This window comes from Dermacentor variabilis, unplaced genomic scaffold (genome assembly GCF_050947875.1).
Source record: "Dermacentor variabilis isolate Ectoservices unplaced genomic scaffold, ASM5094787v1 scaffold_13, whole genome shotgun sequence".
NCBI lineage: Eukaryota > Metazoa > Arthropoda > Arachnida > Ixodida > Ixodidae > Dermacentor > Dermacentor variabilis.
Genome location: NW_027460291.1, coordinates 44,584,827 through 44,597,805, shown reverse-complemented (window position 1 = coordinate 44,597,805; position 12,979 = coordinate 44,584,827). Strand labels below are relative to the sequence as shown.

The 12,979-nt window shown below is 46.2% G+C and overlaps 1 protein-coding gene across 2 annotated transcripts in view; it reads right to left on the bottom strand.

Annotated features, from left to right (window-relative positions):
* LOC142566856 (whirlin-like) overlaps window positions 1-12,979 on the bottom strand; it is a 428,510-nt gene that overhangs the window by 26,733 nt on the left and 388,798 nt on the right. For both annotated transcript variants that reach the window (XM_075677763.1, XM_075677764.1), the window contains exon 10: window positions 2,153-2,341. In XM_075677763.1, coding sequence (XP_075533878.1) covers window positions 2,153-2,341 — 189 coding nt within the window. The remainder of the gene's footprint in view (window positions 1-2,152; window positions 2,342-12,979) is intronic.

The window sequence follows — 12,979 nt, the reverse complement described above, 5'->3', positions numbered from 1 at the left end:
TATTTAAAGACAATCGATCTAAAAAAAGACATGATGCAAGATAGATGATTTCAAAACCTACTGTGTTCGGTTCTCAGGCATCTGACGAGCGAAGACAGTAGGTCTTAAAATAGCATATTGTACTGTGTTTTCTAATATTTTGTTTCTTTAAACAGCTTGGCTAACGTTAGCGGGGACGCGCGGTATAGCGATCGGGGAACGCAAAGTGGCTCCCTTGTCTCCAAGGTAGATTGGCGACTTGAAAAATAAAAGCCACACAATGTGCTCACTGTAACGTGGGTGGTATGGATTTAAGCTGGCCTCCTAGTGGCTATTCGTTAAGTGGCGCTGACATAATGTGCGGTAATTTCGGGCACGATTTCGTAATTCCTCGAAGCCGTTAACTAGGTTACGCGTTTAAGATGTCTGAAAGTTTCTCCGAACGCCTGGCTATACGCCCTGAATAACTGTAAATGTGAGCAGTTCGTAACCTAACAAATAAATATAGCAATATGTATGGCATTAAATACGAGGTGTTAATAGTCGATCGGCCTCGAACGGGTCTCGAGCCAAATCCTCTCGCTGTGCGGCAGCTCACTAAGCCTCGCTGGCCTCGCCTGTCAATGGCCATCAGGATATAAAGCGAAGGGAACTTTCGCACGACTGCTTGCGCTGACACAGGCTCGCTTGATATTTCGATTAGATTCGCTACTAAGCTCACAGGCGCCGGCGTGCGCTCAAGCGCAGTATACTGCCGTTTCCGTGGAACACGAATGTGCCATCGGGTGAAGAGAGATCCTTAGACCGAAGTGAAGTGTGGGGACGGCGGTGAAGTGATCATCCGATTGAATGCCTGCCTGCACCTTCATAAATAAACTGTGCTTGTGTAGAGATTTAAGTATAGGGTCTCCTCTCGGTAAGCAGCAAACGCATGCTAGATTTCTGCACGGGCACTATCCGCCCATTTGCCTTAAAGACTATTATTCCGCCTGGACCTAGCCGAGTTTGCGTGCTAGCATGATATTAAAGAGAGCGGCACATTAGTCGGCATGTTACCAACATTGCAGGTGTACCATGTGTTCCAGCTAACGTTAACCAAGCTGTTCAAGAACAAGAAGAAGAAGAAAAGAAGATTTAGAGAACACTTTGCGAGATATAAGACATACGGTGTTCGGTCGTTGGAGGTCTGGCGACAGGACGCGGTAAGTCTTAATATAAAATATTGCATCGTTTTCTTTTTTAAATCTTTTTTTTCTTCGAACAGCTTGGCTAAAGTCATCTGGTATACACTATATTTTTATTTCGCGTGCGAGATAGGCGGTCCTATTTTGGTTTACCTAAAACAAGCGACACTGAAAGCAGCATCGGAAATATTTACGAAGGAGGAATGAGCACATTTCTAGCACGAGAACAGGAAACTCCAGGGTACGATTGCAGTCTACGCCTGATATTAGTCCAGTGCCAGCTTTTAAAGGTGGAGTGAACTGTGTTGTTTGGCTTAAATAATGGTAATACGCCCTAAGTAATGTCAATATATGACCTGAAGTAGTGTCAGGTCTAAAGTTTGCCTTAACTGCAGTAACATTTACAGGAGTCAACAAATTTCCCTGCGGCCCTAAGTGTATTGTTACAACACGTATGACATGCTTAATCTAAGTGTATTTCGTCTCATCTTTTTTTAACAATGGATGCTACACTTAGATCTCATGACATGTAACCGAAACATCCCTACTCAGGAGGTATTTGCCGTTCCGGTTAACAGCGTTACCTTACTCGTCTAATAAAATTCAAAGTCACCTTTTAAAAATGTAAGCTGCCAAGAGCATATAGGGCCAGATCAACAGCCATTGCTGTTCCTATAGTCGGTGACGACCTAATGAGAGAGTAGCAAATACACCGCTCTCCCTCTCGAAGAGAACTCGTAACAGGTGCGCCATCCAGGTGCACGCTCGCGCACTTCCGTGAAGTCACGGCGGAGGCGACGTCCTCTCTGAACCAACGTCCCCTGAACTCGAGAGCCACACGCAGTGTGGATTTGCAGCTCGAGCTTGTAGCTGTAATTCTCCGGCTGTCACCGAGCGTATGTCCTTTTTGCGAAGGTGTGCAAAACCTAAGGCGGGGGTGACTGGGCGTGTGGTGAAGGGGAGGGGGGGGGGGTGTTGCGAGTGCATGCCTTGTCCTTGGTGTCGTGCTGAGCATCCGCGGCGGTGTCGGCGGAGCCGCCGCCAGTGGAAGCGGGTAGCGGTGCAAACGTGGTGCGCTTGGCGGCGGCCGACGGGCGACAGCGACGCACGCGTGGCAGCCGCACGGGCTCTTCGGCCGGTATCAGCTCCAGGTCGCGCACGATCCGCTGGGCAAGCGCCTGCGCACAGCGGACACCGTTAGCGAAGAAACACTGCGTCGGCAGGCAGGCAGCAAGAGACACGCGGCAATGACACGACTCACCGGTTCGAGCACACGCCTTCAGCGAGTTGCTATACGAGCACATTGAGAACTTGAGTGCGTTGTTCACTGATTTCAGTGCGACTCATGCGCGTGGCGAGTGTCTGACTTTTCTGCTACCGCGGAGAAAGGTCAGACACTCGCCACCGCTTACTCCTTTTTCTTTTTTTACATGCACCCAGTGCACGTGTACACGAACGTCATTGCATTCCGCCCTTATTGGAATGCGACCGCCGCGGGTGAGATGGAACTCGCGACGTCGAACTCAGCAGAGCTGCACTATTGAGCTGCCACTGCGGGTGAAAGTATGCCCACAAGGTTCCACTTGTTCCATCATCACTACCTGCGGTTAACTGGCTCTACAGAAAGAGAAGATAACACAAATAGAAAAAAAAAACAGCAGGACTAACCTATTGAGAGTTTGCGATTTGCTACCCTGCAATGAGTGTTGGGAGGGGTGGGGGATGGAAAGGTGGCAGAAATACAGCTGAGGTGATCGGTACACATGCCAGAGAAAAAAAATTAAGATACAAATACAACATTTGTATACAAGTTCAAGAAACACCGAATTATTGCAGAAAGAAAAATGCACAATAGTGCTACCGTGGCCTTGTGGCGCGACGATGGGTCACAGCCAAGATGTAGAATTAATTGTTCCGACAAAGGCCGACGGTCCAACGCGTGCGTGTAGTGAAATCCGAGCACGCTACGTACTTGCGAGCAGTGATAGAAAATGTTCCGTAGTTTTTTTTTTTCTTTTTAGAATCGCAGAGCTCGTTAGCCGTGGTGTCGGCCGCTTCCCTTCGCGTAGACGTTTGCAAAAGCCATGCCGAGCCACAGTCGACACAAAATGGTCCACTCATTTTAATGTCCACGTGTTCTAGAGGAAGACCAGGTGCTCCCTTATTGGTTTTAACGTCCAAAACAATACCGTGGAGTCGAAGGATGCCGTACACCGGGGAGCTCAAGGTGAACTTCGGCGCTGTGGGTGTTATCCGCCTAAACAGGTGTTTCTCCATTTCGGCATCTTCTAAGTATGTCCGCCATAATACGGGTACGTCAATCAAGACCTCGTGTTTGGGATCGGAACGTAGTTTAGAACCGCATTCACAATACAGTTAAGGAGCGTTAAGGAGAGTTAAGATGGCGGTATAACAGCGCGAACCTAAGCGTGACGAAAAAAAAAAAGAAAAGCAAGGACATGATGACACGGACAAGTGCTGTTATACTGGCATAGGCCTAGGACTATTGTCACGTCCACCTTGGGCTTGCATTGACCCTAGCGTCGTCTCCCCGCTCGCTCCATTACTGCCTGAAACGTCCTTGTCTTCGGCGCGGCGACAGCCACGACGGTTTTGAGCAAGTGCGGTTTTGCCAATATTGCGCAGCAACCTTCACTATAATTCAGCGGTGTAGGGCCCACAGTCGCTTCGCTGTTCTGCAACACGTTCGCTGAAGGCGAAAGTAATTTCCGTGCCAATGTATCAGATTTGTGAAACGCAGTTGTTTTAATTAACCGACGGCGCCCTTTCCTCCACGTTAAATGCACCAAATTTGCAACTTTCTTCTGCCAACGGAATGGTCGGACGTATATTTCAAACGCGCCCGAAGCATGTATGTTGGTTACATTAGTTCATTTCAATAAAACATACGTATAATTTGAATGAGATGATGATCGAGTGCTGCGGAAATCCGCAGTGGAGGATCATTCATGAAAGGGAATATGCTCATCGTTTGAATCTACGAAAGTAATCCGTACTCAAATTATGAAAGCTTCACAGTTGAAGAAAAGTTCGCCCGGGTCCGGGAGCCAAACTGACAGCATCGCGTTTTCGCCGTGCTTGCTCTACAAAGAGCAGACCATCAGATGATAAAGTAACACGGAATTACTTGACAACTCAAAGCGTAGGAATATTACATAAGCAAATGAGTCCTCTTAAAACCTGGATATTAAGTGCATGAAGTTTCATGAAGGTAAAAAATTGTCCTAAACCCGAACGTAGCCCAAAGCTTCAGAGAAAACCAATACGTGTTCTCCAGAAAGAAGGCTTCGCAGTTCACGACGAATTCGCCATTCGGCGCAATTCTTTTCTTTTTAACTCAGGTGTCTTCCAAAGAACGGCAGCGGCTCTGAACCTAATTAATTGACAGCTGCGTGCCTGCACTCAGAGAGCGTGCCATATTTGGCACGTCTTATCGACGTTTGCAGGACCACCATCAGGTTCTGGCTGTATACACTTTCACTTCCAGGCCCGCCGAGTGCGTGCGCGAGCTCACCCCATCTCCCCTCTCCCCCTTCCTCTCTCTATCTCATTTTTCTCTTCCCTCTTTCCCATCCCCCAGAGGATAGGGCAGCCAACCAGATGCATTTCTGGTTAACATCCCCTGCGTCCTCTCTTTTTGCCCTCCTCCTCCCCTTCCTCCTTCAAGATAGGTGTGCACTGGCACATGTGCACATTTCAACCATTAACTATACCAGCGATCTGAAAGCGTAGGCGCGGTGTAGGTGATCCGTCCAATTTAATAAGTCGAAATGTTGCAGCAAACTCGTGAGCCGAAATTTACTATTTCTTGGTCTGCGCAGTGACTGAAGTGTACCCGCGCTTCCGAAAAAAATGTCCTGATCGTCTTTCTACGACTGTCGACAGTCGCGAGAAAAAACTGCAGTTACGCGAAGAAAGGGCGTTAACCGAGGGGCCCGATATTTATTAATCATATCGTCAGAAGCCCTAACTTACAAAGACACCAAGGAAAACACAGGGGAAATTACTTGTAATTGATAATTGAAATATCTGAAATGAAAAATTAATGGCAATGAAAATGGATTTAAAAAAAAAAACTTGCCGCAGGTGTTGAACGATCCCATGTCTTGGCATTATGCGTGCGAGAGCAGAATTCACTTTTTCGAGTGTATCACGTGCAAGCTTGTACGTGCTTCTGCATATTAGTACGTTTTCTAGTACTTTCTTGGTGTCTTCATGGACTCATGTGCAGAACATTAATTGCATTTGTTCGTGCTCCTATAGTCTCTGTTCAGTGATTCTCTCTGCTTACATTTTTTCGTCGCCATGCGACGATGATTATCTGGCGCCACATAAATGTGCCAAAGTCTTCTTTATTATCATATTTAAAATTTTGATGTGTCTCGAACACCCCTGCTCTTTTTGATCAAAATTAAAATAGAAGAAAGAACAAAATAAAAGATGAAAACCGTCCTTGCACAAAGTCTTAGAAGCGTTGGCAGCGTAACTTTGAAGAAGAGTGCAGGTTTAACTACCTTTATGCATATACATCCAGATAGTTAACTGGCTTAGGACCAGTTTCAGCGGTGCAGAAGTTAACTGCGCTCCAACAAGAACTGACGGCAGCGCGTCGCAAAAGAAACTCGGCAGTACACCGGACTGCGCGTGTACTGTTTGCACAGACATGCTTTCACGTGCGCTTATCCCTTGCCGAGAGAGTAAGTACAGCTTTTACCGTTTAAACGCTTTAGTAAGGTACATGTCTACCACACCTGCACAGAAGAACAGCATCAATGGTGGCACTGATTAGGGTTGTATACACTGGCCATTAGCTGAATGCCATAAGCAGTGCTCTCGCGTCTGCGGGTAGGTTGTTGTTTTCGGCGCAATGGCTGCCTGGTGTCAGCATCGTACATTTTAGATAGCGGCTAATGCGCGACTCCCTTTCACTAACCCTGCATGATCGGAATCCGCAGTCAACGTTACGCCTTGTCGTGGCTACCTTACGTGTTCTCACCGGAGGGACGTGACCTGACTAGCGTGCCTGCAGTGAATGAGCGAGTGCAAGTGCCAACCGCGCTTGAATCACGACCGCGCACAACGTCCAGAGGAAGCGGCGCACGTGAAAGACGCGCCAGCCTGACGAACGCTGCGGCAAAACCATTTTTCTGAGGTCAGCTCTTAGGGTAAGGCACGCGCCGAACACATCTTATCGTTGCAACCCCACCGCCGTGCTCTGCGTGTTCCCATCGTTTTTTTTTTCTTTTTCTTCTCCTTCTCTTGACGACAAAAAGTTACTGAAACTTGGAAGCACCTTCTTGCCTCGAGGCGAGAGCGGCCTCGAGCGACAGAAGAGAAAGCACGAACAAAATGTAAGCACGAAAGATTCTTTGCTCCCGTCCCTTCTCGATTGCACTGTCGACTGTTGTGTGCAACTTTTGCATGTCTAAGCGAAGGCGAAGAACGTAATCGGAAGGTAATGGAGGCAATCAAAATATGCCATAAGCGCATAAAGTAGGTAGGGTGGTGAAATTAGGAAATTTGCAGGCGCAAATTGGTATCAGCTAGCACAAGACAGGGGTAATCGGAGATCGCTGGGAGAGACCTTCGTACTGCAGTGTGCATAAAAATAGGCTACTGCTGCTGCTGATGATGATATGCCTTAAGTACTGTCGCCCTATTTGCCAGAAGTATGCGTCGGGCAGTAAGAAACAAAATGAAGGGGGTGGAAGAGGTGGCAAGACGTTCCGTAAGTGTACTGCACTCGCGGAAAGCTTTATGCGGCAATAAAAAAGAAAGCTAGGAAAAGCCCACGCGCGGCAGCGATCATGCAAGGATTCCCACACTCTCATTCGCGTTTGTTTAATTAGGCTAGCTAGAGGACAGAAAACATACACATCTTATTTATTGCAGTAATTATAGTACAATGAAACACAATACACGCCACTGTGTGTTGAACCGGAATTTCTTTTCTCGCTTTCATCTTCCGCATTTTGCAAATGCGGAGGCATCGCAAATAGCCAGCTACGCCGAATCAGCATCTGCTCCAGAAAGCCAAAACAGAAAGCGCTGTCAAAATATCAAACAAAATTAGTCACTGTCAAATACCTATCTTGGCGCAGTTACACATGCACCCCTGTAGTACTTTTGCCTTCATTACCACAGAAAGCGGTACACGAGTTTAGCGCTATAGGCGCCCTTTTCTAAAAGAAGTCTTGCCAAGTAGTTTCGGCATAGAAGAGCGGTAGTCAAGAAGTGCTGGTGTCACTGCAAATTTACATGACAATGGCCATCATCCGTTGTGGAGTTTACGCACGTCAAATCGAATAAAACAGTCCCTCCGAAGCGTCACCAGACATTTTCTGCGTACGGCTTCGTTTATAGCAAAGCGGTTCTACGGATTTTCGCAAGGTGGGGGAATTTTCATGAAAGGCAAGAACTCCCATGCACCCTATTGACCAGGCGTCTTCAAACAACGGCCCGCAGCCGGCGGGGGTGCTTCGGTCCTTCCGATGACGGCTGGCCCACAGGCAGGCCGTTTTTCCCCTTTAGCTGAGTCAATGGATGTGATACAGCCCAACTTTTTGCGTTCATTCGCGGTGTTTAAGCTGAGTTGAACACCATGCAGGAAGTAGGTCCAGTAAACGGTATGTACTCATGGTAAAATTATAGCATTCGTCAAAATGTAGAAGACTGTGTCAGCGTACAGCTTGAAGTGGGCAAACAAAAACCTGTAAAATCGATGGAGAAAAAAATATGGATGGATGGGAAAACTTTAATAAGGTCCATCGGGAGGTGCTCTAGCTCGTATAGCGGGCTGCTCCCACGTCGGGAAAGAAAGACCTAGCTTCTGCACCACGTCGCGGGCCCGTTGGACTGCCCATAGTTGGGATTCAAAATCGGGACTGCGTTGGGCAGCCTCCCACTTGGACGGCGTGCCTTGGTTAAAAAAAATGACACCTAAGGCAAATTACAAGACCTGTTGAAGTTGACGGATTCTCAAGCACGAGTTCTTGTACTGTACGATTTATCAGCATGCGCACTGTCGGAAATACGTGGACGTTACTTGCGTTCTGAAACCTTTTGTTCGGGCTGTTAACTTCATCAGTTCGCATGGGTTCAGTCCCTGCCAGTTCCGTGAATTTCCGCCAGTACCGCCAAGTTCATCTTTAAAGAAGTATAAAAGACTCTGCCCGCGCACAGCGGGTAGTGGGGCAAAATAATACGTCTAAATTGATCGGGACAAGACATGTTCGGAGCCAGAAAGGGCTGGCAAGGTAAATAATAAAAGCCGCTGAACTTGGCGTATTCTGAAAGCCAATGTTTGTACACTGCATGATTCACGAGCATACCCCTCCGTGGGAAATATGTGGGCATGTCCAGCGTCAACCTGTTGTTTCAGCGGCTGTATGAGCTCGCATGGGCTTAATCACCGCCAGTTCCGTAGGAGGAGGAAAAGAAGGAGGAAAAGGTAGGGCGGGTCAACCAGACGCACGTCCGGTTTGCTACCCTACACGTGGGAAGGGGTTTAAGAGATGAAAATAAATAAAGGAGAGGAAGGGATGAGGGTACTTTCAGTGTGCACACTTGCGCTTGTCCATCACTTCACGCCTACAATCGGTCACTGAGGCCATTCGATTTGATGAATAGTAGCAATGCTCACGCCGCTTTGTGCGCCTGCGATGCGAGAGCCCTGGTCCAAGAATTTTTGTCTCTGAAAATAGTCTGCTGTCTAATCGGTTAACACCCTACGAAGGACTTCGCGTTCGATGTGATAAAGATGACAAAAACACGACACGTGCTCAATCGCCTCTTCACTGTTGCATGAGTCACAGGTAGGTGTGTCGGACATTCCAATAAGGAATGAGTAAGGCTTTCGTAACAGCCACCCCTAACCAGAGGCGGCACAGTAAAGTTGCATCACGGCGGGAGAAGTTCAATGGAATCTGCAGCTTCGGTGTAGGATCGATCCGGTGGACACGGCAATTCGAGAAAATCGGTGTGTTGCACGAAGTTCCAGTCTGGGTTTGAGCAAGTAAATGAAGACCCCTCAGCAAAGTCTGTCCGTGATAATGGTATAGGAACTGTCAAGGTTTCTTTGTGGGCTGACCGGGCGGCATCATCAGCAAGGCCATTAGCGACGATGCCTGCCCGTAAGGCATTGGAAGATGATGCCGTGTACGTTTATGATGACTTGATATAGAACGTCATAAAGGCAACACAGTCTGAGTTCCTAGACTTGATAGATTACACGTCAGTTAGATGGCTGAGCTGTGGACAAGTTTTTTCTCGTTTCTTTAACCATACGGAAGAAATAAAGAGTTAATTGCACAGAAGGATCGCCCTGAGCCATTACTATGCAGTTATAAGTGTTTCTGGAAATTGGCTATTCCCGTCGACTTAACGGAGTGCATGAATAAGCTCAACGTGAAGCTGCAAGGAGACACACCCCTCATTCATGAGCGGTACATGGACAAAACGACATCAGCGGAAAATCGCAGTGTTTTTTTTTTTTTTGCTTTCTTTCAGAAAGAACTGGTAGCATTTGATCAGCTGTCCAAACAGTAGTGCGGAGATAGCATTTATTTCCATATTTTCAACAAGAATGCTCCCCATTCTGGACTCCCAATTTCGCGACCGATTCTCTGACGTTGAGGCAGGCAAGGAAGAACCACAAATGTTCCAGAATTTATTTAGCTGCCCCATTTAGGTACTCTACCAGTTTTTTTTTCAATTAGAAGTAATTCAACTGCAGTCAAGCGACATTTGCAGGAGAAGTACAAAGAAGTAAATTTAATATAGTTATAGAAATTAATAGGCTCTGAACATTTCCCAACTAATTGGGCCGCCGGTACATGAAAATTTATTGCGCTACCTACATTTATGAGCGAATTTTCTCCATAATAAAATATGTGAGGTCGAGATACAGGACTAATACCGTATGTCCCAGCTAACGTTAGCCTAGCTGTTAAAAGAAAAAGAAATATATTCAAAAGTCACGACGCAAAGATGATTTTAACACGTGCTATAATAAATTATCAGACGTACGTCTGACCACCGGGCGCCGTAGGTTTTAAAATCTTATCATGCACCATGTTTTTTTTTTTCTTCTTTCAATGGCTCGGCTAACGTTAGCTGTGACACCTTATATATCTGACTAATACCTGAGTTTTCTGCTCGGTATTGCTTCATCAGGCTTGTCACTGTAGTTCACTAAAACAATAAAGCACCAGGTCCACCACTCATATTATCCCTCGTCCCACGTCTCGGGAACAAGAAGTACTTTCCATGCATTCAAATACACAACCGACTCCCGTAAATACCATCTCCGTTTTTTTAGGCTTCTGGTTTCATTTAGAAAGCAGAAAAATGTCCCGGCGAGAAATCATACATTGCTATGGAAGAAAAGGTCGTTCAGTTCGAACTCGAAAGCTTCGATTAATTCAATCCCCACCGACCTGCACCGACACCCCCTGAGGCACGCGGCAGCTATGTAAGCTTGAACACACAATGAATGAAGCAAGCGCCGGTGCCACTTCCCTAGGCATGAAGCTGTTCTATGCAAATTGTTTTTTTTTTATCGTTTAGTGGCCTACGCTCCTTCAGCCCGAAAAGCAATCCGTTGTCGCTTGTTCTGTGTCATGTCACGCAGTGGTTAAACCTGTCGGCGCTCTTCCACCTCATGCTAGTTGAGTCGTGCTTCAAGAGCAAAAAACAAGAAGACCTTGCAGGCTACTTCAAGCAATAAAAATTGATTTGAATTTGTTAATTTTTCTGCCGTGTGTTATTTCCAGTTTTTAGATACTTCGACCAGATTTTCTGTCCCGCAAGGGTCGAATTAACGGGAGTCGGCTGTACTACATTCTGCTCAGGGCGCTCTACGGCATCTTGCTGTCGTCACATGTTTCCCCATTTGTACGTATGTTAATATTGTAGATATGTGAATGTGCGAATGTAAATACTCTAACATTTGCTTCCCTCATGAATTGTTTTGCTGCCAATTCTATTTAACATTTCTTCAATGGCTGGATTAACACTTTTGATACTTTCTTGTTAATGAAGTGCCTCTGCTTCATTATACTACAATTTCTGTCCGTTCTGTTTTGTGCCAATCTTATAATGTAGTCAGTGGCTACCATCGTTCTAAGTGACAAATTCGAAACCTTCGTAATTATGTGACATTTTGTTTACGGCCTCATGCAAAATGTGCTTTGTGCCTTGTTTCAGTGCTGTCGCATGTTGTCATTGCCGTATGTGCCATTTCTATTCATCTTCTGCTGTTCTTAAATACTGTAAGGTTCCTTCCTACATGCACTAGAAGGCATTTTTGCGAGATGTGTTCTATGCCACCACTGTACAATTTTGTTATTGTGTAAACAGTGAGTTCCTAAATAGCTCACTTGTAAGCACCCGCGGCAAATAGTTTTTTTAACACACTTGCACACCTGAGATGAAATGCTTACATTTTAAGGCTTTATTAGTCCATCACTTTCCACCGGGATAATCGGTTCAACAGCGCAGAAAAACTAGCTTAGTGTACCATGCGAAAACACTTGTGCGCACTTGTAGATATTTCTTTATGTAATTCGTCCTCTTAACGAGTAAGGTGTCCGGTACGGTAATGATTATTGTTCACAAATGCCATGCACGCAAAATAAATCAGTTAAGACTCCAGGACTGTGAGCACAGAGAATAAAGAGAAGAAAAAAAATGTGCTGGTTTTTCAAACGCGAAGACGCACAACATTTCAATAAAATAACCTTATGCTTCATCTTGCAAGAGTCGACTTTTGTGGCAACTTTTATAACCTAAACATTGTCAAGAATAATATTGCGCTGTACAAAGGTCAGAGAGCAGGATTAACCGCCACGAGCGCTCTTTGTCCTGTGCACTGCGGTATTTTATTCTTGACAATGCTACACCAACTGGCCCACACTTCTACACCTACTGCAACGTAAACACAATGCAAAAAAGTAGACACGGATTTCTGTAAATACTGGAGTTGTGGTAACGACACCCCAGCAAAACAAGTGGTCCTTTGTAAAGCATAGCGACGCTTGACAGACACCCGAACGTCTTGGAGGTATCTGCTTAGTGCAGATAGAATGACTGAAAAAAAAAGAAAGAGAGAGAGAGAGAGAGAGAGAGAGAGAGAGGTGGAACAGAGCCGCGCGCTACCGGGAAATGTGAACAAGCTCGTGTGCCACCACCAATGTATAACGTTATTGAAAATCGATATACCCCCGGAGACTTGGCCGTGCAAGCAAAGTTCTAACCCTCACAGCTATTTTGCTCTTTATCTTGACGTTATGCCAGAAGGACGACGTAACTAATTAAACTGGGAAATTATTCAAATGACTCGCGTCGATTAACTGGAATAAAAGTTTCAGTCGGCGTCCAGTGTCGTTACTCAGCTTTACTAATTTATTTTCACTTCTTTTTATTGAGTTCTTTACTGTCCGACCCTCGACACCACCACTGGACGCCAGTTCGGCCCTCTGGCCAAACATTTTCGGGACCCCTGCTATAGAGCAACACGAAGCTACCACAGTACGTACAGACAGTAGCTTCGCGCTACTGTAAAGCGGATGACATGTTTGCCCTCACACGACTCTTTCTCCAGCTTGCGAAAATCCGCAGAGCTCATTTTCTAACAACAGTGTTCCTACGTTTCGAGATGTGGATTAATTAGCTCTCGCCCTGCCATCTGCTGGCCCCGTGGTTAGCTGCTCTGCTAGAGCGACATCCCCGGTAACGCATTGGTCCGTATTTCGACCCAGTCAAGGACGAATGTTCATTCAAATGCAAAACTCTGT